Source organism: Dermochelys coriacea, chromosome 1 (genome assembly GCF_009764565.3).
Source record: "Dermochelys coriacea isolate rDerCor1 chromosome 1, rDerCor1.pri.v4, whole genome shotgun sequence".
Lineage (NCBI taxonomy): Eukaryota > Metazoa > Chordata > Testudines > Dermochelyidae > Dermochelys > Dermochelys coriacea.
In genome coordinates, this window is record NC_050068.2 from 283,438,000 (window position 1) to 283,464,069 (window position 26,070).

At 46.1% G+C, this 26,070-nt stretch overlaps 1 protein-coding gene across 6 annotated transcripts in view; it reads left to right on the forward strand.

Moving 5' to 3' along the window:
* OSBPL8 (oxysterol binding protein like 8) overlaps positions 1–26,070 on the forward strand; it is a 151,113-nt gene that overhangs the window by 97,280 nt on the left and 27,763 nt on the right. For all 6 annotated transcript variants that reach the window (XM_038419056.2, XM_043493035.1, XM_038419083.2 and 3 more), the window contains 4 exons: positions 7,253–7,424; positions 21,733–21,970; positions 23,490–23,674; positions 25,451–25,532. In XM_038419056.2, the coding sequence (XP_038274984.1) occupies positions 7,253–7,424; positions 21,733–21,970; positions 23,490–23,674; positions 25,451–25,532 (677 nt within the window). The remainder of the gene's footprint in view (positions 1–7,252; positions 7,425–21,732; positions 21,971–23,489; positions 23,675–25,450; positions 25,533–26,070) is intronic.

Sequence of the window (26,070 nt, forward strand, 5' to 3'; positions counted from 1 at the left end):
TCAACTATAATCTTCGGTCTAGTCTATTAGAGTTCTTCGAGTGTATCAACAAAACAGGGACAGAAAACAGAGGAGGAATAAATGGTCAGTTTTCAAGATGGCAAAAAGTTAATAGTTGGGTGCCCCAAGGTTCTGTTCTAGGACTGGTTGGTGTTTGATCCCTTTTTCAGAGCATTACTAAATAGAAGTGGCAAATTTTGCATATGACAGAATTATTTAGGTTAGCCAAATCTAGAGACGGCTGTAGGGAAAGCAGAGGGATCTAATAAAGTTAAGTGACAAAGCACAATAGCAGATAAAGGTCACTGTTGTGAATGGAGAAATGGTACATGGGCAGGAGTAATTTGAACCAATCAAACATTAGCTGGGTTCTGAATTAATTAGTCGGGAAAAAAGTTGGTGTTATTGTGGACCACTTAGTGAAAATGTTTCCTCGGTATAATTGTAAAGTTAAAATGTAAGTATGTATAAAGAATGGAATGTCTGAATTGGACATTTGCTGGTGTGTTTCTTTGTAAGCAGGTGCCTTTAAGAAAGTACTGAAGTTTTACATATTCGCAGTCAGGAACAAAAATATTGCAAACGGGGAAGGAGAATTCAGTACAGTTGACACTCCATACTTGAGTTGAGTGTATTGTGGTTTGATAGAACAGAGAAATACTAGAGAGCAATAGAAATGCTGTCAAGATAGTAACATTTTCTAACTGCTTAAAGTGTGTATTTGGTTAGGGGAGCAGGAGGATGATTGTCCTTCTGAATGAGGTGGAAGGTTGGAGATGAAGAGTGAGTGTCTGCATCCATTGGCAGGCCAAGAAGGGAGGTGGCAGTCTGCCTCTGTTAGGGAAAAGGCATATCTGCAGTGGCTTCTTCTGTTATAACTAAGGCTAAGATTTTGTCTCGGTTACTTTTAGTAAAAGTCACAGGCAATAAACAAAAATTCACGGAAGCCTATGACCTGTCCATGACTCTTACTAAAAATAACTGTCACAAAATGGGGAATGGGGGCAGGGTCCATCACCTGCTGAAATGGATCTTTAATGGCCCACGGCTGGGCAGATTGTTACCAGTACAACTGAAAATTCGGATTCAATTTGCTCAATGCACAGCAATTTGTTTGAGAGAGAATCACACAAGCCGTAAAAGGTTATGTAATAAGTCTTCCTAATAAGCCTCAGTTCCCTAAGCATAAACCCTCAGTAACTATCTTGGCCCTACACAGTATCCTGGCTGGCAAACAAAGTCTTCTCTTTTCTCTTCTCAAGTACTTGGTTACGCCGAGGCCCTATGGTTCAAAAGTCCTACAAAAGTCCCTTGTAGCACGGTGTTGGCTACCCTAAGACCCTCTGTCTTACAGCGTCACAGATCTCTTCAGATGTTAATTGGAGAGCTAACTAATGAACTAACTCTGCATGTATGGTATTCTTAACATTTATACCCGTTGCTTTCAAAGCAGTCACATCCCAAGAATATGCCCTGTGGGCGTTTCATTACTGATTTTTCTAATTAATATTTTTAAAAGGGACTGCAAAACAGACAGAGACCAAAGATGAATTTACATTTACCCTCTCATCATTCATTCACTTGAGCTCTTAGTGTGGTGCCATCCAAAAGAGTCATTTTGACCCTCGTCATGCAGTACCAAGCTCACTTCTGCATTTTCTTTACTTTTGTGAGCTAGCCATTGGTTGATATGACCAGAGTTCCAAGCTGAAACACACACACAGATAGAGCTTCTGATTAACCATTCAAGTGCAATTTCAGCGCACTCAGTAAATTTCCACACAAACAGTCTGATGCTAAGAGATCCCTGCTCCCAGAATCCTCTAGCCAATTCAAACATACCAAGTGTCACGGAGTCCCCCGGCGATGCTCTGGAACTGCTCCCTATGCAGCCAGTCAGGACTCTGGGGAAGTCTTCCTTCTGTGAGCAGACTGTCTTCAGGACACACAGCTCACACAACTTCCACCTTCCTGGGTCTGACCTCGGAGCATTCAGCATCCTTTGCCCCTCCATGCGCTCCCCATAGCGAATCCACCCAAGCAGGGTCCTGGGGAAGCCAGAGGGTCTTGCCTCCCAACTTCGTAGTCAGACGTAACTCTCAGCCAGCCAGTAAAACAGAGGTATATTAGATGACAGGAACATGGTCTAAAGCAGAGCTTGCTGGTGCAGAGAACAGGACCCCTCAGCTGGGTCTATTTTGAGGGGGCAGTGAGCCGGACAGCCACGTCTGCATTCACTCCATGTCCCCAGCCAGCCCCAAACTGACTCTCTCCAGCCCCTCCTCCTCCTCTGGGCTTTGTCCCTTTCCCGGGCCAGCAGGTCACCTGATTCCTTTGTTCTCCAACCCTTTAGCTCTCACCTTGCAGGGGGGAAGGGCCCAGGCCATCAGTTGCCAGGAAACAGGGAGTTGGCCATTCTCTGTGTCCAGACCCCTGCACACACCTGCCCCCTAGGGCTCTGCAACGATCATACACCCTTATCCCACCACCTAGATACTTAAGATCTGCATAAGGGAAACTGAGGCACCCCCACAATATTCAGAAGAAACATTAAGAACAGTCCTGCTTCGTCACATCTCTCTCCCCTTTGAGACCGAACTGAGCGAGGTCACTTTAGCTGGTGACCTGGGGAAGTTCGAACCCACCGATCTTCCCATGGATGCCCCAGCATTTCTGCCATTCCTTGGTGGGAGTTACACCAGGCCCTTCCAGTTTTACGCCCTTCCAGTTTCACGTCCTCCCTTAGGTCGGGGTGGTCGATAGAACTCGCATGCCACATGTGGGAATGTTTATGCGGCCCGTGCCCTTTTGTCATCCTGGGGGTCAAACTGGGATTGGGTCTTCTCCAAGCGCTCCAGTCTGGAGGGCTACAATTCGGGCTCTCTTGGTTAAGAGCCCCCATCTTGATCTGGGTCACATACTGTTTACTTACAGAATTAGCATGGAGACATTCCTTTCTCAACATCCTTGTCTCCCCAACAAGCTGGCTAAACACAGCCACTTGGTTATAGGACTGTTTAACTTTCTTAACAGCTTTCACTTCATCTGAGACCTTCTCAAAGCTATCCACACTGGATCTTTCAACAGGAAAGTCAGTGGCTTCATTCACAGAAAATTTTTGGCTGTTAGGAACTGAAACTTTCTTGGTTAAATCACTTTCACACCCTTCAGTTGCAGTAAACTGCTTGCAAAGATTACCATGAGGATTCCTTTCCCTAGGGCCTTTTCTATGCAACAATTCACCCTTCACAGAATTCTGTCCTTACTCTCTTTACCTAGGGCTTGCTCTAGAGAAACACTTCCCTGAGCAACAACAGACTCTTTCTGGGTCTCACTTACATCCAGAATTACTTCTGGCCCATCAGGCGGGTTCCTACACAATCCCCTTTCAGGTAAATTTACAGATTTCCTAGATAAAAGGTTAGAAGCATTCTCCTTCCCTTTGCCACACACAAGTTCAGGAATCTTTTCCTTGTTGCTACAGGTTTCCACACCCTCAGTAGGTAACACAATCAAATCACCTTTCTGCTCTCCTTGTGCCCTGGCTAGGATCTCACCCTGATTAGACAGAGTTGTTGCACCCTTTCCCAACAACACACTAGCAACAGGCAAAATACAAGTACCAGAATTGTCTGGTCTCTGGGATTTTGCATAGACACTAACTGGATGCAACCTAGTTTCAGTGCCATTCTTCATAGGAGACACAAACTTAGCGCCATTCCCTTCCTGGGCTTTAGCTGAATCCAGAACCAACTTTGAGACAACTGCACTATTCTCAACCATCACAGGCTGAAAGGCCCCTTCTGTCTGCTCCACAGACAAAGAAGAGCCTGATACACTTTCTCCTTTACCAGACACACAGCTTAGGATCTCATTCCCCTTGTCCCAGCACACAAGACTGTTCACAGACAACTGCTTGGAGACCGGGGTACCTCCCTCCATAGGCAAGTCAATACCCCTGACAGTCACAGGCACATTTCCTTCACTGTCACAATTCTCCACCCAGGTAACTGGTAAGGTACAGGGACAGTCATCTTCCACTATCTTCACCTTCCCACACTGCTGACTAGACAAAGCTATGGCTCATCCAGACTTTCCTTACCAAGCACCTTGCCACTCCCAACAGATAACCTGCCCTGCCTGGCACTCCCAACAGATAACCTGCCCTGTGTCTCCCCGCACTCAGCTGGGGTCTCAGCTCCCACTGTGCTCAGCGCTGCCCTTGCTGTCCCAGTGGGGGTAGGCAGCAAGCTTGCTACTTTCCTCACTGCATCAGAGCCAGCGTGAGCCCCCTCTCCGGTGTGCAGGGGGGCGGGGAGCATCTCTCTGTCCCACCCAGCCCCAGGGGTCTGTTACAGGCAGGCAGGTAACCTGAGCCTAGCAGCTCCTCCCCGCTGCCAGCCAGCTGCCAGCCAGGTCGTCTGCATTTTCACTGACCATTTCCCTCTTTGCCGATTGGTTCCCTGGATTCAAATTCATCCTTGGCCGTTACAGGAGCACGGCTTGGATCCTGTCCCAAAAAGACACAGTCACTCCCCAACAGGGTCTCACAGCTGATATCCTGGAGAACCTCAACGACCAGCCAGCCCAACCCCTCCTGGGTCTGCACAGGAATATGGGCCATAGGCAGGGCAAGGGGCTTCACCCCTGGGACCCTCACCCAGCTCACACAGCCCCTCAGCATCTGAGGCTGCACCACCAGGGGCCTGACAACAGTTCTCTCTGTCCCAGGATCTCGCAACCCCAGGAATGTCCCCCCCCTTGACCATCACCTTCTGCTCCCACTGGAGGTCCGAGGGGCCTGAGCCAAGGAGACTCAACGCAGACATATAGGTTGGGACCAGGAGTGGAAGCCTATTCACCTCCCCACCCATCTGGCTGACGGAGTCTATGGCCTTGGGACCCAGCAAAGGAGCTAGACACCGGAGCTTTTCCGCAGGGTCCCCCTGGTTCAAATCACCAGTCTGCTCAAAGGCAGTGAGGTGGGCATCCACATCCCCCCCCCTTAACCAGGGGCAGCAATTTAGTCTTGAGGTTCCCTGTGGAACTGGCACCCCGGGGTCTATCCCCACTCATCCCTGGGAGGTTCCCTATGCCTCTCCACTCCACCATCGCCAGTTCATGCTGCTGCTGCTGCTTCTGCAGCTCTTTCTCGGTCTCTTGCTGTCTCTCACAGTCCTCTTGCTCTCTTGGACTCTGCTCCAATTTCGTCTGTCTCCGATACCCAGATGGGGAACCCGTTCGTGAAGACGCTCATTTGGTCGGGGACAGGAGTCTTGGGGATGCCTGGCTACTACTCCAGCTGCTCCCAGATCCTGCTATAGCCCCATTTCCGTCAGGAATCTGTACCTTAGAGCGGTCATCCTCCTCCAGCTGCATGATTAACTGTGCCTTGGTGAACTTTCCAATGTGCAACCCTCTCTTTTTGCACAGGGTTACAATGTCCTTCTTAAGGAGATGGTGATAGGCCATTACTCCGCTGTTCCCAAGTTGTTGTGGGCTCTCAGCCTGTGTGCTCTTAGCTCCCCATGGTTTCCAGGGAGAACCCCTAGTGTGCCAGCCCTTCTTGAGGTCACCACCTCTTTGCCAGGGTCGAGCTGCAGACTCCTCCGCCCCTTGGACTGCTCACTGCAATCCCCAGGGGAACCCTGTTACTGCAAAAGTCCTTCTCTCTCCCAGGGCCAAGCCGCAGGCTCCTCCGCCCTTGAGACTGCTCACTGCAGTCCCCAGGGGGACCCCATTACTGCACAGTCCTTCTTGCTGGTCACACACTCCCAGGGGTTAACTGCCCCCCCCCCGAAACCGCTCCTCTCTGAGCCTTCAGCACGCCTGGTCCTCGTCAATCCCCCTTCGTTTTACTGCTCCCCAGTTGCTTACTGCAGGAAACGCCATCCATGGGGTGCAGTACATCCCACTTTTGCCACCAGTTGTCACGGAGTCCCTGGGTAATGCTCTGGAACTGCTCCCTACGAAGCCAGTCAGGACTCTGGGGAAGTCTCCTTTCTGTGAGCAGACTGTCTTCAGGACACACAGCTCACACAACTTCCACCTTCCTGGGTCTGACCTCGGAGCATTCAGCTTCCTCTGCCCCTCCATGCACTTCCCACAGCAAGTCTGCCCGGGCAGGGTCCTGGGGAATCCAGAGGGTCCTGCCCCCCAACTTCGCAGTCAGACGTGACTCTCAGCCAGCCAGTAAAACAGAGGTATATTAGATGACAGGAACATGGTCTAAAGCAGAGCTTGCTGGTGCAGAGAACAGGACCCCTCAGCTGGGTCTATTTTGAGGGGGCAGTGAGCCGGACAGCCACGTCTGCATTCACTCCATGTCCCCAGCCAGCCCCAAACTGACTCTCTCCAGCCCCTCCTCCTCCTCTGGGCTTTGTCCCTTTCCCGGGCCAGCAGGTCACCTGATTCCTTTGTTCTCCAACCCTTTAGCTCTCACCTTGCAGGGGGGAAGGGCCCAGGCCATCAGTTGCCAGGAAACAGGGTGTTGGCCATTCTCTGTGTCCAGACCCCTGCACACACCTGCCCCCTAGGGCTCTGCAACGATCATACACCCTTATCCCACCACCGAGATACTTAAGATCTGCATAAGGGAAACTGAGGCACCCCTACAATATTCAGAAGAAACATTAAGAACAGTCCTGCTTCGTCACATCGAGCCATACCAAACTCATGTTCACCACATTCATTCATATCAATCACAATAATAATTTGGCACCATTCCAACATCCCCCATCGCTGCTGTTGCTTGCGGTGGCTGGGAGCTCCAGAGTCCCCACCACCATCACACAGAAGCTCTGAGCTCTGGGGCTGATGGCTCGGACCTGCGGGGCCCCCCATCGCAGCTTGGACCTGCAGGGGCCCCCGCCTTGCCTTGGAACTCTGGGGCCCCCTCTGGCTGACAGCTCCAGACCCGGAGCTGAAGCAGAAAATGTCAAATAAGTCTCTGGAAGTCATGGATTCCATGACCTCTGTGACATAATCGTAGCCTTAGTTATAACGTTCTAGTCTATACCCTTGTTGGTCTTACCCTGGAGTCCCTTTCACATCTAGATAGGGAGTAAGTTATTTTTATATTTTAGATCTGGAATGATATTAAAATCAAAGTCACCTAAAGTGTGTGGAGTAAGTGTGTATTTATTATTCCAATATGTGCCTTTCAAAGGTAAGGTAAAAGGGGGCCCTAAATAGCTCATCACTGTGAAGTGAACAATATCAAATTCCATTGCTAACCAGCATCTATCTTTAGGCAGGTGTTGGATGGATGCTTTGGAACTGGCTTTGAAATGTTCCGGTCTGCTTAAACGTACGATGATTAGAGAAGGTAAAGAGCATGACTTGAACTCTTCAGCAGAGAGCACACATGTTTCTCTCTATGGCTTATTGCGTGCTAACAACTTACACAGTGCAGAAAGTTTTCCGTAAGTAATCAAACCCTTAATTTTATTCTTATAAGAAAGTTACTAAAACCGGTGTAAAACTCTTAAATTGTTTAGGCAGATCTTTGAATTTGAAATGATAATTTCAAAGTGGAAACCTTAAAATTGGAATTCCTTTTGCCTCTGAATGCCCCTTAAAGATCTGTAACTGTGTATTTTTTTTAAACTTAACATTTAAACCCTGCAGATGTGAGTCCTTTACTTGATGATCTTCAAGTAGCTCTGCATATTGTCACTTATGGGTACTGTGTCACCTTATGGTACCATTAAGGTACCTTATGGTACCTTCCTCTAGCAGTATTAGCTAGAGCATTCTTGTGCCTCCCCCGAGCCCCCTCCCCCCCGCCCAACGTCACACCACGCCAAAGGCAAGGCTATATAGAGGGCGGAACACCCTCACCACCTCAGTTCCTTCGAACCACATGCCACAAACAAATATGAACCTCTCCGGTCTCTTGAGAGCTGGGGGTTTTTTCTTAGTTAGTTACTGTTAGGTGTTGATTTAGTCAGTGATTCATTTTCAGTTCTGTGATATGGCGGAAGTGAAGAAGCTGGGTTTTAAGAGGTGCGTTTCCTGCCCAGCTATCTTCCAGGTGCACAACAACCACACGCAGTGCCTCAGGTGCTTGGAAGAAAGACGTTCACCTTTTGATTGTTTGATTTGTAGGACCTTTGCTCCCAGAGCCCACAAGGACAGGGAGACTCACCTACAGCTCCTACTATGGAAAGAAGCTCTCAAGACCAGACCCTCTGGTTCTGACAATCCTCCAATCCAAGGTTGCAAAGGCCATTCTCTGCCTCTGTCGCTCCCCCCAACAAAGGACCGAAGGGTTCCAAGAGGCCGAATCCCGAATTGGGACCAGACCCAATCCCTGCAATTTCCTCAGTTAAGACTCTGAGGTAACACATGGCCAAACTGAGGGCCACGTAATCGGATACCACTGCCCAGTTCTGGAGGAGAGGCCGAGACAGTTGATCCACCCTCACTGGTGCCATATTTTGTGCCTTACAGCTTTCTGATCCTGAAGGAACACATGTGGTGGCAGGACTAGGATCAGCTTCAAAGTCCACTTACAGATGTAGGAAGATTGAGTCCATTGGTGTGCCAGAACCAGGGTAGGTAGTGCCTTTGGTGCTGACAGTAATGGCACTGAAGAGAGAGGTATAAGGACAAAGTGGCCACAGTGAGTGGTTCTGGTTCCCGGCACAGGCATCAGAGCTGTCAGATCCATCTGACCAGGGCACTCCCGGCTCTGAAACGCGGACTTGTTCAGCCTTTTGCGTCAGTAGCAAGGGAGATGGACTTGCACGTAACACTAGATCTGATATCGTCTCAATCTTCAAATCCTTAGTTTGGCTCTCATTTTGGCTTCCATTTTGGGTCCAGCTACATCGTCAGTTTGAGAGTTCAATCATTGTGTTAGCCTAGGTTCACCTTTTGATACCACTGCACATGTCTGATCCAAGAGTGAAATGCAAGAGCTCTAAGAGGAGGCATGTTTCCCCAACTCCAAGATCATCATCTTTGCCCCGGTCAGGAAGAGGAGGCTAGAGGGCAGCAAAGTCCCTTTCACAGATCCTCTTATGCTCCCTCCTCCTAGGACCTCTACAGGATCTCCATAAAAAGCTGGCTCCTCATATATTCTGCCAGATCTATTGTTGTCTATGGTTCACTCTATTCCAAATCTAGATTTTTACCAAGAAGGAGATAGAGGAATGCAGAGACTGGCAGAGTTTTTACAAAATGTCTCTTTCGGGGGGAGGGCTCATCTGAGGAATCAGGGCATTTTTGTTCATCCCTGTTTAGATGACTGGCTACTGAAGGCTTCTGTGAATGAAGATCTGTTAAATAATCTTCATGACCAATCTCTTTCAGATTTTTGGGCTCTTTCTCCACCCAAAGGATCCCTTTTATAGACGCTATACTAGACTCCATAGAGGGGAGAGCTTTTCTGCCCGAGAATAGATTTGTCAAAACAAGCCAGTATTTGTTAAAGATCCAGAGAGTAAAGTTCTTCATGGGTCTTATGGTAGCCACTACTATGTGACTCTGTTTGCCTGTTTGAGAGTGAGATCTGTCTGAGAATATCTATGTGGCAGTAGATGCCTTCATCTACAGACCAGATTGAGACACAGTCTTCAGTTGTTGATACCCATGCCTTAGATGACGATAGTGTCCCAAGACTGGTGGTCAGTAAGAACAAATGTGCTCAGGGGTGTATGAGTCCAACCTGGATAGTGACTTCAGACATATCAACCAAGGGCTGGGGATATGGGGAGGGTGTATCTGAACCATTTGACAGTTCAAGGGCACTCATCTTTTTAGCAGAGAATCCTGCACATTTGCATTTGAAATTAAGAACTGTTCCTCTGGCTCTCAGATTGATCCATTATGCGCGTAGTGATGGACCGTACATCAGTGATATATTACATCAACAAGGATCCTTTCTCCTGCGTGGAAAGGCAATAAATCTATGGGATTGGTGTATTCATCATGACATTAGTCTGTCTCTCTACATGTAGCAGGGAACAGCAGATCATCTTAGTCAATGATTCACAAGTGTTCTGTGAAGGCTCAGTTGGTTCAGATTGTATTCTCCAGCTGGAGTCAATCAGATGTGGAACTATTCACAACAAAAGTCAACAAAAATTGTTTCCTTTTTTGTTCCAGAGTGGGCAAGGACAGACAGTCCCAGTTGGATGCCGCCTTTCTCCACTGGGGGGAAAGGCTTGATGTATGTTTTTTCCCGCTTTTCTATTGATCAAGACAGTAGTGAGGTTGATACTAATTGCGCCAGGTTGGCCATTTCAGCAGTTGCTTAGCAATCTCCTTCCACCAAGTGGTGGAGTTTTTGTGTGCCGCCTTTGATCTCCAGATCTACTGTCTTTCCCGGAGGGCAGGAACTTTCATCCGGACTCTTCACCTGATGGAGTGGGCGATTGGACTTCGACTCTGTCTGCTCCTGAGCAATCCATATCCTTCATCTGCAGGATATACTAGTTAATTGTAGAAAACAATCCACTAGAAACTGTTAATGTCTAATGTGATCCAGATTTGAGGCATGGCTGAAGGGAGATTCTATCTCCCCCATATCAGCTTCTATGTCTTGTGCTCTAGAATACTGAAAGAATCATGGGTTATCTAACTCACTGTTAAAAGTTGACTTGGCAGCCATCTCTGTGTATCACAATCTAGTTGATGGTAGATCACTGTTTGTTCATTGTTTGATTAAAAGATTTATGAAAGGTTTATCAAATGTGTATCCCCATTGGGGATCCTGTCCCTTCTTGGGACTTCATTTTGGTGTTGGCCATGCTGGCGAAACCTTTCAAACCCTTGGTTTAGTGCTTTTTCTACTACTTATCTATCAATACGGGTTTCATTATTGCCATCACAAGGAGAGTGAGTGAACTGAATGCCCTTATGGCTGACCCACTTTTCACTTCTTTCCCTAAGGACAAGGTAGTTTCTCAGACCTGATCTCAGATTCTTAACTAAGGTTGTGTCTGATTTCCACATTAATTTGCCAGTTCTTTTCCATAGGCTGCTCTCTAAGAAAGGAGATGTTGTCCTATGTACTTTGGATGCCCAAAGATCCCTCACCCATTACTTGGAAAGACTAAAAGTTTTCGTAAATCCTAGGTTGTTTGTGTCTTGTGCTAAAAAAACAAATGGGGTATATGATTTCTTCCCAGACTATTTCTCAGTGGATTACACAATGTAGTGCTGAATGCTACATGCTAGTAAAAATTCCAGTGCCTGCTGTGCTTTGACCACATTCCACCAGAGCTGCGGCTTCTTTGTTAGCCTATCTTAGGCAGATGTCAGTTGATGAAATTTGCAAATCTGCAACCTGGACTTCAGTGCAGACTGTCACTAAGCACTATGCTCTGGATTTGGCAAAGTGGTGTTTCAGTCTTTATTCAAGTAGGACTCTGTTGCTGTCTCCAGATTAGTTTCAGAACTGCTGATTAATCTATCCCATAGGTGGGGAATATGTAAAGCCACTTGAAGAAGAAAATTGAGGTTACTTTTCAGTAACTGGAGTTCTTCAATATGGCTCTGTATATTCACGCTTCCCACATGCCTTCCCCTCTGAGTACTTATTTTTGTGTGTCTCTGGCTTTGCAGTGGGAGGAACTGAGGTGGTGAGGGTGCTCCGCTCCTATGTAGTCTCACCCTGGGTGCAGCATGATAATGAGGGGTTGGGCGCAAGAGTGCTCTAGCTGGTGTTGCTAGAAGATGGTTCTACTGCAAGGTATCACAAGGTGGCACAGCACAAGTAAGTGTGAATATGCAGAGGCATCCCAAAGAACTCCGGTTACAAGTAAGGAACCTTCATTTCCTTTGACCAAGTTTCTCACATCCCATTGTTTTCTAGAAAACTTGCTTCATTTTCTCCAAAATGCGCATAGTCCTGTGTTCAAAAATAGGCGGTAAATGTGGACTCCAATCGCTAAAGTATTGCAGTTTAATCCCTCTTGGAGCCCTCTCACAACCCTTTGGGTTGCTTCGTCTGAAGGTCAAAAGTTTAATTCATCTGACATAAATTGTTAGATTTTGGCTTTTGTACTATGGGTGATAATTTGAACAATAGTATTATAAAGTCATCAGTACACTTTGACCGACACTCAACTTTTTCGGTGACCAGACTGATATATACCCTCATTTTCAAAATTGAATGATGCAGTACAAAAACTGAAATCTCACCATTGGAGCCATCCACCCTTCTCTGTGCCAAAAACCAATAGGCAAAATTTCTCGTGTTGCCTCTAACACTCAGTGTGCAATAACTTCCTAGACATGATTCAGGGCTGAAGATGCTTTGGAACAAAGATTCCAATAAGATGATATGATAAACTGGTTGGAAATGTATTCTTGAACTACCAGAATAGATCCGTGGTATTTCCAAACAGCAATGCTCCTATTTTTGTACATGGACAATCTTAAGTCTTGTACAGAACTCAAAGGAGGGCATGGACGGAGTCTGCTTCAAAAGAATTTAGGCCCGGATTTTTAAAGGTATTTAAGCATTGTTGCACTCAGTGTTGCATCACCCAACTGATTTTTGAAAGTGATTTAGGCCCAGGTTTTTAAAAGGTATTTGTGGGATTTAGGCACCTAAATCCCTTTTGAAAATGAGGCTTAGGTTCCTAAGTCAATTAAGAGATTGCAGTGCTGAACATAACAAGGCCTAAATACCTTCAAAAATCTGGGCATTACTGTCAAACTTATTTTTGAATTATTTTTCTCTGATTTTTTTCATCATATATCTGGTTGATAGGGGATACACATACAAAGCTGGAAAAACTCTAAGCACCGAAACTCTAATATATATGTTTTGTGAGTATACAGTAGGCACACCCAGAACACATACATTGGAAAAGGATACTTGAGCAAGATTGCTCTCAACTGTGACTGCACTTTATTTCTGTTGTCCAGAATGTCATCTCACTTCTGGAATCTTCATTTCTAAGTGTAAACTTTATTGTAGCTACTAAAGCAGTCAAAAAGCTTATATTGACAAGCAAGAATACATCTATTATCAATCAGTGTTAACTCTTTCCTGGAGTTAGTCTAAAAATATTTTGAGATCTCTCTTTGGTATCTCATCTTTTTGCTTGCTTCCTTTTCTGTGTGCCATGTTTTTAAAATGTATTTTAGTCTTTTAATCTTGTAACACGTGCATAAATTCCTTCCTCAAAAGTGTATCCAGTAGAATTTTGGCACACAGGTACTCTTCATTTGTATATAAGTAATGCGTGTCTTTTGACAACAATTTTCTATTTTTTAAATATTTGTTTCCAGTTTAGAGCATTAAAACTGTAATGCTCTAATCTGCTGATCCAAAGTAAACACATTGAAGACTCATTTAAGCACATTTCTAATATCTTCCTCTTAGGGCCTTTTGGCTCCTGCTCAGTGTGATGTCCCAGCATGCACTCTGCTAGTGACATCACACCCAAAATAGAAGGATATTGGTAACCAAAGCCTGTCTCAAGTTTGAGTTTGGTTTCCAAATAATCTTCAGTGGTTGGTGTAATGTCTGTCAGAATGGATGCTGGGGTGCTGTGACATGCTGAGGCAGTGATAACAGAAGGGTATTCGTTTTCACCTAAATAAAAAGGTATGTTAGAAATGTCTTCAAACTCCCCTTTTCTCCAAGTCCATGTGGTACATGCTAATAATCCCCATTTTGGGTAGAACTCCTATCTGCAGATACAGGAGAAAAATCTCAGCTTTATGACTTCTTCCCCTACATGATGGTTGCATTCATATTTACAGCAGAGAGAGTTTCTCTGCTAAGTGAACGAGCTTTTGCATAATTGATACTTTTGTTCAGAGAATCTTCATGTGATGCTTTTATTTTCTGACAGGATTTGTTTACTAGCATGTGCTTGTATCAGGTTTTTTGCCCTTGGGCATTTCCAGACTTTCCAGTGTTCGAATTTCTTTGTTTAACCTTAACCCTTAAACTAATTTCTTAGTTTTCTGTTGCTTGGTTTTTTTTGTTTAACTACAATATTCTTGTAAGGTTTTTAACCCTTAAGTTACTGATGTGCTTTCAACCCTACTCTGGCTTAATGAAGATTTTTGTCTGGGCATTTCCTCAAGGTTTTAAAACTTTGAAATATTTAACATGCATAGGGACCCTAGACTAAGTGAGCTGAGGGCCCTGCAGGGCACTGGGAACCAAGGAACTCTGTGGAGCTTAAGACCTGCAAGTGACCCTGGATTGTCAACTTCTCCATACACCCCTCTCTTCCTAACTCCACAAGTGGCACATGGTAATGGTGTTTATGGAAATTATGGATTCTTTAAGTGCTTGCTCATGTAGATTCCATTCTAGGTATGCATGTGCCCACTCGCACAGCCGTCAGAAATTTTTACCTTAGCAGTATCCGTAGGGTCGGCTGTGGCGCCCCCTTGAGTGCCGCGCCCATGCATTGGTATATTAGGCACTGATGGCCCTACACCTTCTCAGTGACTTCTTATCACCCATGGTGATTAGTCAGAGCTCCTTTCCTTGCATAGCAAGGGCTAGCAGTTTCATCCCTTCTGACTTCAAGTCTTAGGATCCTGTAAATAGTTTGTTTCTAGTAGTTAGCGTTAAGTAGTTGTTAAGTGTAGTTAGAAGTTAGAGACCCAGTGGGGACTTCGCCCCAGGTGGGGCATGCCCTGCGCGGATCGTAACAGGCCTATATCTGTAAGTTATGCCCATAGCAGCTGCCTCAAGTATTTGGGAGAATCACATGTGAAGGACAAGTGTCATATTTGTAAAAATTTTCGACTCAGGACTCTGAAGGAGTGAGATATTCACTTGCGGGCTCTCCTTATGGAGGCTGCCCTTCATCTGGCTTCCGAGCTGTTCCGCTAAGACTCGACAAGTACGTTGGCCTTGGTGCACAGTGCACCCCCGGCACCAGACTCCACCCTGCACCGCTCCCTGTTGCCGTTGCCCAAAAAGAAAACAAGGAAGCACAGCTCCCCAGCACTGGATAAGAAGGGCCATAGATCATTGGGGAAAGGACCCAGGCCACCCGGCCACTCTGGAGCTACACGTATGTGCCTCTCCGGTTGGGACCCTTAGCCCATCCCAACTCCCGGGAGCGGTAAGAGACCCAAACTCCTGATGGCATCAATGCCTTCCCAGAAGCTCCCCTAGTGCTAAGAGAACAGAGGCCTCTGCCTGTGCCGCAAGAAACAGCAGAGGCTCCCTTCAAGAGCAAGCCAGCTGATGAGACCCCTCGGGGGCAGTGGAATGCCACCGATTCTCTTGAGATAAGGCAGTGCTCCACCTCCACGTCGCAGATCTCTAGACTTGCAGCCCAGTTCCTCTGGGGCTCACCTCAGGCACCACGATTGCAGTCCCTGGTGTCTCGACGCAGATAGCCTAGGGGAAGACACTGGTCTCCATACCGCCGGCACCGTTTGCCTTCCCACCGGTTGTCCTCTCGGTGCAGATCTCGGTTGCCTGTCCCGTGGGAACGCTTCCGATCTTGACTATGGTCCCCCTGGCACCAGTCCCCTCGATACCAGCGCCGATCCTCTCACTCGGGCATCGGTCTCCGGCGGTGATGGTCAGTGGCCAGATGTAGGCGTCGACGGCCCCACAGTGGTCACTGGAAGGGGATTCCTCCGGCATGGAACGGCAGTTCAGCCCCGCACCCAGACTCCACCGGCACAATTGAGCACGTGAGGTTGTGTGGACATGGATGGCACCACCTTGGCCACAGCCAGTGGCCAGTATATCAGCCTTATTGGAGCACGTGGGGCATGCCGGTCATGACGATGATTCCTCTGCACTGTTCATCTGCCGCTGCCTCAGAGCAACAGTTGGAGGTACCGATGGCACTGGGCTTGGTGCATGGGTCACACTCAGAGGCTGGGGTAGAGGACACTGCATCCACCCACCCACTCTCTCCCTGCATTGGGGATGATGCCCCAGGACCTCCGCTGGTGGTACAGTCGTCATCTTCATCCTAGGACAAGGTGGTCGCGGGACCCTCGAGGGGCAGCCCACTGAACAACTTTAAAGAACACCAGGCCCTGCTTCGATAGGCGACTGAGAACTTGGGCCTAGAGGTGGAGGAGATGGCTGAGCAGGCAGACACCTTGTTTAACGTTCTCTCAGCCTCTATCCCTGCCCATGTTGCACTACCAGTGCATGATGGAGTCCTCAACGTTTCCAAGGCCCTCTGGCAAACCCCGTCATCCAGCCCTTCCGCCTCCAAAAGGGCCAAAAAGAAATACTTTGTCCCAGCCAAAGGGTTTGAATACCTTTATATCCACCCACCTCCGTGCTTGTTGGTTGTCTTTGCAGCCAACGAAAAAGACAAGAGGCCAAGAGACTGGACCTGTTGGGGAGGAAAATTTATTTGACTGCCAGCCTGCAATTCCGGATGGCGAACCATCAGGTCCTGTTGAGCAGATACAGCTGTAACTTATGAGACTCCCTCCATAAATTCAAGGAGCCCTTTCTGCAGGGTTTGGCCCAAGAATTTGGCACCCTGGTAGAGGAGGGCACCGTGGCGGGTAGGTGCTCCTTCCAAATGCTATGGAACACGGCGGACTTGGCAGCTAGGGTGGTCACGGTGGTTATGAGGTGCAGCTCCTGGCTTCAGACCTCCGGCCTCTCCCAAGAGATGCAGACCTTGATCCAGGACATCCAGTTGGATGGGACTGGTCTCTTTTCAGAACAGATGGATGTGAGGCTGCATGGGATAAAGAACACTCGGGTCACCCTTCGCTTGCTAGGCATGCGTACGCAGTAGTCTGCAGTTCTAGCCACCCCTGCCACCAAGGCCTTGGCAGCCTCGTCAGGAGTCTGCAAGGAGAAAGGATAGGGACATGAGTTTCAGTTGCCACCACCCTTCCTCCTCCTCATGTGCGCAGTCCAGCTTGGCAAAGCATCCCAGGGTCCAGAAGAACTCCTTTTGATAGTGCACTTGAGAGCGATGCCCCAGTCAGCTCCCAGGATCCACGCCATTCTTTATTCAACCGTCTTCATCCCTACTGTTCGGCCTGGTCACGGGTCACCTTGGATCGCGGGTCACCTTGGATCGCTGTGTGTTACAGATACTGTCACAAGGCTACACCCTGACATTTTCGTCCGCCCCTCCGTCTCACTTCCCCTCTTTCCCATCCCTCTTCAGGGAGCCTGCTCACGAGCAACTCCTCATCAAAGAGATTGAGAACCTCCTGCACCTGGGGGCGGTGGAGGAGCTCCCTCGGGACATGAAAGGAAAAGGGTTCCACTCCCGCTACTTCTTAATCCCGAAAGCAAAAAGGGTGCCTCTGACCCATTCTGGACTGCGACTCCTCAATACATCTCTCAAGAAGTTGAAGTTTTGCATGGTCTCCCTGGACTCCATCATTCTGTCCCTGGATCCGGGAGACTGGCATGCTGCTCTCAACTTGAAGGATGCTTATTTCCATATTCCAAGGTCACAGACGTTTCCTCCGTTTCATAGTGGGCGGACGCCATTTCCAATTCACAGTGCTGCCCTCTGGCCTCTCATTGGCCCTAAGGGTATTCACAAAATATATGGCATTAGTGGCCGCTTACCTGAGGCGTTGAGGAGTCCAGGTCTTCCCGTATCTCAACGATTGGCTCATCAAGGGCAGGTCTCGGGAACAAGTGCAGAGGAGCCTCAATTTGGTGCGTTCCACCTGCCACAACCTGGACCTATTAATAAATCAGAAAAAATCCACCTTAAGGCCGGTCCAACAAATAGATTCATAGATACTAAGGTCAGAAGGGACCATTCTGATCATCTAGTCCGACCTCCTGCACAGCACAGGCCACAGAATCTCACCCACCCACTCCTATGAAAAACCTCACCTATGTAGAATAGAATAGAATTCATTGAGGCGGTTTATGACTCCACGTGAGCCAGAACTTTCCTTTCGGAGGCACGTTTTCAGGCGATGTCAGACCTGATCTCCCATGTGAAGTGCCACCTGCTCACCACTACTCACACTTACCTGTGGTTGTTGGGCCAAATGGCCACATGTACATACATGGTCAGGCATGCCTGGCTCCATCTCTGGCCTCTGCAAGTGTGGCTGGCATAGGTCTACATCCCCAACAGGCATGACCTAGACCAGGTAGTCAGGGTGCCAGATCACATCCGGTCATCCCTAGATTAGTGGTCAGACCCCAGGTTGGTGCTGAGGGAGTGCCCTTCGTGGCCCCAGCCCCATTGCTGCCCCGGTCTCTGATGCTTCGGACCTGGGCTGGGGAGCCCACCTGGGTGAGCTCAGCACACAAAGCCGCTAGCTGTGGGATGATCTGGCCCTCCATATCAACGTCAGGGAGCTCAAAGCAGTTCGCCTGGCCTTCCAGGCTTTCTTACCCCAGCTGAGGGGCAAGGTGGTGCAGGTCCTGACGGACAATGATGCCACAATGTATTAAATCAATAGGTAGGGCGGAGCCTGATCGTCAGCCTTTTGCCAAGAAGCTGTCCGCTTTTGGGACTTCTGCGTGCAGCAAGCCATTCTTCTGATTAGCCGCACGTCTACTGAGGACCAGGAATGTGTTAGCAGATCACCTCATCATGACCTTGTCTCACCAAGAGTGGTTGCTCCATCCAGAGGTGGTCAGTATGATCTTCCAGATCTGGGGGACTCCCCAGGTGATCTTGTTCACATCCCATCAGAACAGGCAATGCCACGTGTTCTGTTCAATCCGGAGGATGGACGGGGCTCCCTGTCGGACACTTTTCTGCTCCCATGGTCAGGGGCCCTGATGTACACCTTCCCTCCAGTGCCATTGATCCACAGAATCCTTGTGGAGATCAAACAGGACAGGGTGAAGATTATCCTGATAATAATCCCATGAGGCCTTAACAGCACTGGTTTGGCATGCTGCTGGATCTTTCGGTAGCTGCCCTGACCTGCTGTCCCAGAATCACAGTAGTCTTCAGCACCTGAACCTGGCGGCATTGCACTTGACAGCTTGGCTCCTGCATGGCTGAATGCAGAAGAACGGGAATGCTCGGCCTGGGTTCAATAGGTCCTGTTCAGTAGCCAAAAGCCCTCCACCAGAGTGACTTACCTGGCCAAATGGAAACGGTTCACATGCCGGGCCTCCAAACGACATATCCGGACTGAGCAGGCTTCGCTGCAAGTGATCCTGGATTATCTTTTGCACCTCAAACTCCAGGGATTGTCCCTGTCATCAATCAGGGTCCACCTGGTTGCTATTTCAGCTTTCCACCCGCCACTCCAAGGCTGGTCATCGGTCTTAGATCACGACATGACAGCCCAGTTCTTGAAATGTATGGAGTGTCTCTATCCTCACGTCCAGGATCCTGTCCCTCCCTAGGACCTGAATCTCATGCTGTCAAGACTCATGGGGCCTCCCTTCGAGCCTCTGGGTTCCTGCTCTCCTCTTCTTCTCTTCTGGAAAGTTTCATTCTTGGTTGGGGTAACGTCTGCCTGCAGGGTGTCTGAGATCAGGATGCTTACTTCAGAACTGCCCTATACAGTATTCTATAAGGATAAGACCAGCTGTGGCCGCATTTGGCATTCCTGCCCAAGGTAGTTTCCCAGTTTCATACCATCCAGGACATATACTTATTTGTCTTTTTCCTGAAGCCTCATAAATCAGAAGAGGAACACAGGTTGCACATCCTGAATGTCAGGAGGGTCCTGGCCTTCTACATCAACAGACAAGCCGTTTCGCAAGTCAACGCAGCTGTTCATTGTGGTGGCAGACAGGATGAAAGGTCGCTCAGTGTCTGCTCAAAGGATTTTGTCCTGGATCATGGCCTGCATCCACTACTGCTATGAGCTGGCAAAAGTGCCTTCATCAGCAACCGTGACAGCACACTTGACTAGAGCGCAAGCGTCATCAGTGGCCTTCCTGGTACAAGGGCCAATCCAAGAGATCTGTAGAGCTGCTACCTGGTCATCTGTCCACACATTCTCGTCTCATTATGCACTTACCCAGCAAGCTCAAGACGACACTGGCTTTGGCAGAGCAGTGTGGCAAGTCGCAAGTCCATGAACTCCTAGCCCACCTCCATGGACGCTGCTTGTGAGTCGCCTAGAATGGAATCAACCAGAGAAAGCACTTGAAGAAAAAACAGGTTTCAGAGTAGCAGCCGTGTTAGTCTGTATTCGCAAAAAGAAAAGGAGTACTTGTGGCACCTTAGAGACTAACAAATTTATTAGAGCCGATGAAGTGAGCTGTAGCTCACGAAAGCTTATGCTCTAATAAATTTGTTAGTCTCTAAGGTGCCACAAGTACTCCTTTTCTTTTTGAAGAAAAAACAGTTACCTATCTTTCATAACTGTTGTTCTTCAAGATGTGTTGCTCATGTTGTCCATTCCATTACCTGCCCTCCTGCCCCTCTGTCGGAGTTGCCGGCAAGAAGGAACTGAGAGGGCTTAGGGCTGATAGTGTCTAATATACCAACGCATCAGCACTCAAGGGGGCGCCACAGCTGACCCTACAGGCTACTAAGGCAAAAATTTCCAATCGTGCACGTGGGCGCGCACATGCACACCTACAATGGAATGGATGTGACCAACACATCTTGAAGAACAACAGTTACGGAAGGTAGGTAACCATTTTTTCCATAATTTTCTTATTTATCCCCAAATTTTTTCCTTTCTCGCCACATGAATCAGAACTCTTAACCTGAGAAAGATGCCACCGTATGTGCACCCTGGAGCAGGATGTTAGAATTTTGCCATCTATTCCAGGAAGTGTGCATGAAGATTCTGCTCCCTTACCTTCCTTTTGTGGGAGGATCATGTTGTTGCTCAGCTCCCCAGTGCAGGATGCTGAACATTATATCCTTATATGCAGGGGAGTGGGTGAAGACCTGCATCTGGAGAAATACAGCACTGTTGCATCTGAGGGGACTCCCTGAGATTAGGGTGAAACTAGGAGGAGGAGGAGGCGGCCTGTTGCATCAGTCCTTGGTTCATGGCCCAATCCAGTGTGTGTGTGTGTATGTACAGATTATCAAATAAGCCCGTGAGAACTCTTGGAACATGTACTCTCCTCACTCTACTGACTTCTTTCAACCAATATATATGATCTGCCTCAAACTGGACACCCAGCTATTACCCAGAGAAACATTTTTCCACCAAATGCATCCGATGAAGTGAGCTGTAGCTCACGAAAGCTTATGCTCTAATAAATTTGTTAGTCTCTAAGGTGCCACAAGGACTCCTTTTCTTTTTGCGAATACAGACTAACACGGCTGCTACTCTGAAACCTGTCATTACTGAGATGGCATTTCATAGAATTTTGCAAAAATCTTCTTTTGGCCTTTCTTTTAAAGTTATGCAGTAGCTACTGCACCACTTGACACTTCTGAAATGCAGTTCTCAGCTATGTAGACTAACTGGACCATAGATCTACCTATATATGTGCCTATGTATGTATCCTACAAATACAAACTGTTTTTAAAACCCACTAAAAGTAGCTAGGTCACCATTAGGCAATCAATCATACATATTCTTTATACACAAAATAGTGAGGGTTGTAATGTAAAACCTGATGACGAAATTGTTGTAGGGTTGGTAATGAACTTCATAGTTCAAAACGAAAGCAAACTAAACAGATTGCTATAAAAGTTTTAAGGAAAGGTGTTCCTTGTGATCCTTTCTTATTGCAGTTCTATTAATTTGACGTGGCTATCAGGTATTGGTATTGACACGGAACGTCCTGCATTAGGTAAGTTCTTGGTTTGAAGATGTTGTTCATAGCACAATTTGAAGGAGCAGGACAATCACATTTTAGATTCATTTTTCGTTTATTTGTTGTAGATTAAATTATAGTGAAATTGAAAGGCATCACTTTAAAGATCAAGATGTGTACTCGGACAAATCTGATAAGGAAAATGATCATGATCATGATGAGTCTGATAATGATGGTCTAGGGAAAAGTGAAGAAAGTGACACTGACACATCAGAGCGACAGGATGACTCTTACGTTGATCCAGAACCTGTTGATCTTATCAGGGAAACTACCTATGTGGAACAGATTCATGAAGAACTTGGAGAGGTAAATAATGTACTCTTAATAGTATTCATCTTATTTCCAGATAGCAACTTGACTTAAGAGTTTTAGAAGTCAAATTGAATGTCATTGGAAAGTTGCCTTGCAGTGTTGGATTTAGTACTTTAAGGAAACTTGTGAAAGTGTGACTACTCCCCCTCATGCCCCTATATTTAACAGATTCCTGTTCACCAGTAGTCATGTGGCTGAGCAAGGGACTTCGGGCAAAAATTACTGAGATGATTCTTTGGAATACTCCCCAGACTTAAGGGACTGATTTTACATAGAAAGTGCCTCCTGCAGCAGAAGTGGAGTTCAGCTGCTTGTCCTTTCATTATTAGTGATTGGATTACATTAGCTTGGTTTCAAGGCTCTTTTCAAGGAAAAGGGCAAGAAACTTCATTATTAAATGAAGTTAAGAGGCTTCTTTACATTCTAGTTTCCCCCTTAATCAGAGATGCCAGTAGTCACAAGATTTTCAGGGCTCAGAGGTTGCTTTCATTGCCTTCTATCATTTAACAAATTTGTTAGGTTGATCTTCACAATGACTCTGACGTACCTTCTGCATGGCAAAGCTCCACCTGTCTGGGATGTCCTGAGCATTTGTGTGATTAAAAGGTAGCAGTCACCATAAAAAAATCACCAGTGCTATTTGAAATGGTAACACTGAATCTGACTTGTTTAAGCCTCCCTCTTGTGGCTGTTCACTGCTAGAGACTTTTTTTTGTTTGTTTTTTAGCAGTCGCAGCAGGGAATGAACAAGATGTCAGATGATTATTTCTAGCCTACCTTAATGCGGCAGTTACCGATTTCTGCTCCAAAGATGTTTGAACTTTTTTTAGACAAAACCCACAACTAGTTTTTTTTTGTTTTGTTTTGTTTTAAATTGGAAATAAGGTAGCTTCTTCTAAAATCCTGCTTTCATTTCTTGAAACTCTCTTGAAAAGGGAAATATCTCCCTTTTCTTCTCCTAGTCTTGCAGAGTGTCTTTTGGAGATGTGTAGATGGGAGAGAAAGCAACCTCTTGCTGCTGCTAGAGGGAGGGAAGCATATGGAAGAGTGCTGGACATCTTAAAGGGTAGAGGTGAGGGTGAAATGGGCAGATTCTTCTGCAACATTCAAAATGAGAAATTGATTAATGTAACCAATGGTCCCTGGCTGGCACATTCACCGCATGTGAGAGAAAAGGGAAACATATAGTTGATGGCTGGGAAAGGAACAGGCTTCTGACCATAGTCCCATCTAGAGGGCTCTCTTGATATAAAATGTAATATAATTATTGTTGCAAACCCAATTCCTAAAAAAAATTTCAAGATAGCATATCTGATATGCTGTGTTAATCAAGTAGAATATATTAAACTTCTCAGAATGCCTCTAACGGGGGCAGTTCCCATACTCCTGCAGGTAGTTGGTTAGCTACCATGTATCTTATTGTTTGTCCTAAATGTGTGTAGTTTTTTTCATAGGATATGTTGAACTGTTACTGTGTTTCTGCTTTTTCATCAACATTTTTTCCTGGTGGAAGGCAGGAGAGGCTTGTCAAACCGAAACAGTGTCAGAGGAGAACAAAAGCCTGATCTGGATGCTGTTAAAACAAGTCCGTCCAGGAATGGACCTCTCCAAGGTTGTACTGCCTACGTTTATCTTGGAACCTCGTTCTTTCTTGGACAAACTCTCTGATTACTACTATCATGCAGACTTCTTGTCGGAGTGAGTGAATTCTTTTCACTTTAAAAATAAATTTTATTAAATAGTGAAATGGCTTTTCAAGGTTTTCTGTCCATCCCGGTTAAACTGAAGCAGAGAATGTCTGAATGCTCATCTAACAATATATTAAACACCGTATTGTGGGATTTCCTTGGCTTATTACTTCCTAAAACTCATAAAATATATCTCAAAGGCAAATTCGTAGTCAGAAATTGATGATAACTCTGACAGAGAAATGTGCTTGTCAGTGCTACTAGAAAAATAGGATAGGAACCTTTGGAAACTTCTGTTTTCCTATGCTTTAAGAAGTTAAGAGCCAGTTAGTGAAGGCAAAGGAAATTAAATTTCCTAACTATCTACAAAACAATACCATTTGAGTAGTCCAATTAAAATGTTTTGTTAGCTATATGAGGGCCTAGATCAGTGGTTCTCAACCTATTTACCATTGTGGGCCACATCCAGTACTACCTGTATGGCCCTGAGGATGTCGCATGGGCCACGGGTCTGTGCTGATTGGGCCGCAAGCAGCCTGTGGGCCACAGGTTGAGAACCACTGGCCTAGATGAATTCATTTGATTTATCTGAGAACCAAAAAGAATAAGAAGGACCTAAAATGGAATGCTTCACTTCAACTTGGAGTCCTGTGAGTTTCTAAAGCAATCTTTCCATATTGGAGAACTGTACAGATAAGATTTTTGGGGTGCAAGCGCCTAAGTACTATATCTTTGCAGTGGCCATTCTGCCCAGAATTGGACATAATTGGTTTTGCAAAAGAAATAGTTTCCCCCATGACCTTTGGCTTTTAAGTGGGGGAAACACACAGTTCTCTCAAGAGCCAACAGTTCTCCAGTCTGTTCTCAAGACTAGATTTTCTTGTTACTTTGTTTTGACGAATATTTAATAATAAACACAAAAAGGGCTCTACTTCACCTTATAATCCTAAAATGGGGATTACATCACGTGGATCAATGTCCGTCTACAGTATTAAGCTATATTGGAAAGGAACAAAAGTCCATAAAGAAAAACAAATATTTAGTTGAATTTCAAGAATCAAACCAAGCTTTTTGATTATAAAATAAGCTTTTTCTTGTATTCAAGAAGCTTATTGGGACTCAGTGTTGCTAACTTTCTCCTTGGACCTCACTAGTCTGACTAGCAGCAGTATCTCCCCGTCTACAGTAGGAAAAGTTTCCAGTGAGATATTTGGGAAGCAGTCTCTTGGTAATACTGTCAAATCTTTAAGAAGCATGACTTTTTTTTTTTTTTTTAATTTGGCAGCTTCTTGGTCAATTGTATGCCAAAAAGAAAAGGGAGTACTTGTGGCACCTTAGAGACTAACAAATTTATTTGAGCATAAGCTTTCGTGAGCTACAGCTCACTTCATCGGATGCATTGTTAGTCTCTAAGGTGCCACAAGTACTCCTTTTCTTTTTGCGAATACAGACTAACACGGCTGCTACTCCGAAACCTACCTGTCTGCCAAAAGACATTCTTGATCCTTATTCTGAGTACTTTCTAACTATGTCCATTCAATTACCAGTGGATCTGATAAAATTATTTGATACATATATACTTAAAATATAGGCATGATTTTAAATTCCCCATGTGTACTAATTCAAAAACTTGTTACAAGATCTATTTTCTGGTTAATAGATAATATATTATAATGCATATCAATGAAAATGATAATATGCCAACAGTAGATAATAATGGTAGAAGATCTATCATGTGTCTATCTCAATTTTATCTTTAATCCAGTAACTCTGTCATGTTTCATAGGGCTGCTCTAGAAGAGAATGCTTACAATCGTATGAAGAAAGTAGTGAAATGGTATTTGTCAGGATTCTACAAAAAGCCAAAGGTAACCTTTTGCATCTTCCTCTGCTATTAAAGGATGATCTTAATGTTTAATTATTTTAAAAGTAATGTATACAAATATGAAGCTGCCTCTTATATTTGGACTCAAGCCATGGTTGAAATGGACTGCACTTAATGCACATTTTTGGCAATGAATGTTGCAATATGCATTTTCAGCTAAATTGGGCAGTTCCTATATTCTTGATAGTCCATGCTCTCAGTTAGGAACATCAATCTCAGTAGGAAATTACGACCAGGATTAAATAGCACCATTTTTAGTATTTTATACTTGGCCCCCTACTTGCCTCTTAACACTTCTTCTTTCTAGCAGTGCTGATGGGAGGGGTATTGAATGACCCACAGCTTGCCTCTGCTTAATTTCAGACAGATGGAGATGAGTGATTAAACCAGTTCTCCCACAATAGCCCAACTGCTATATCCCCCATCATAAAATATACACAGTCTGAGAAAGGATCGCTGAAGTACTAATGAGTACCTGTTTCTACTCTTTGTCCCCCAGAATTCATGAGGTTATCTTCAAA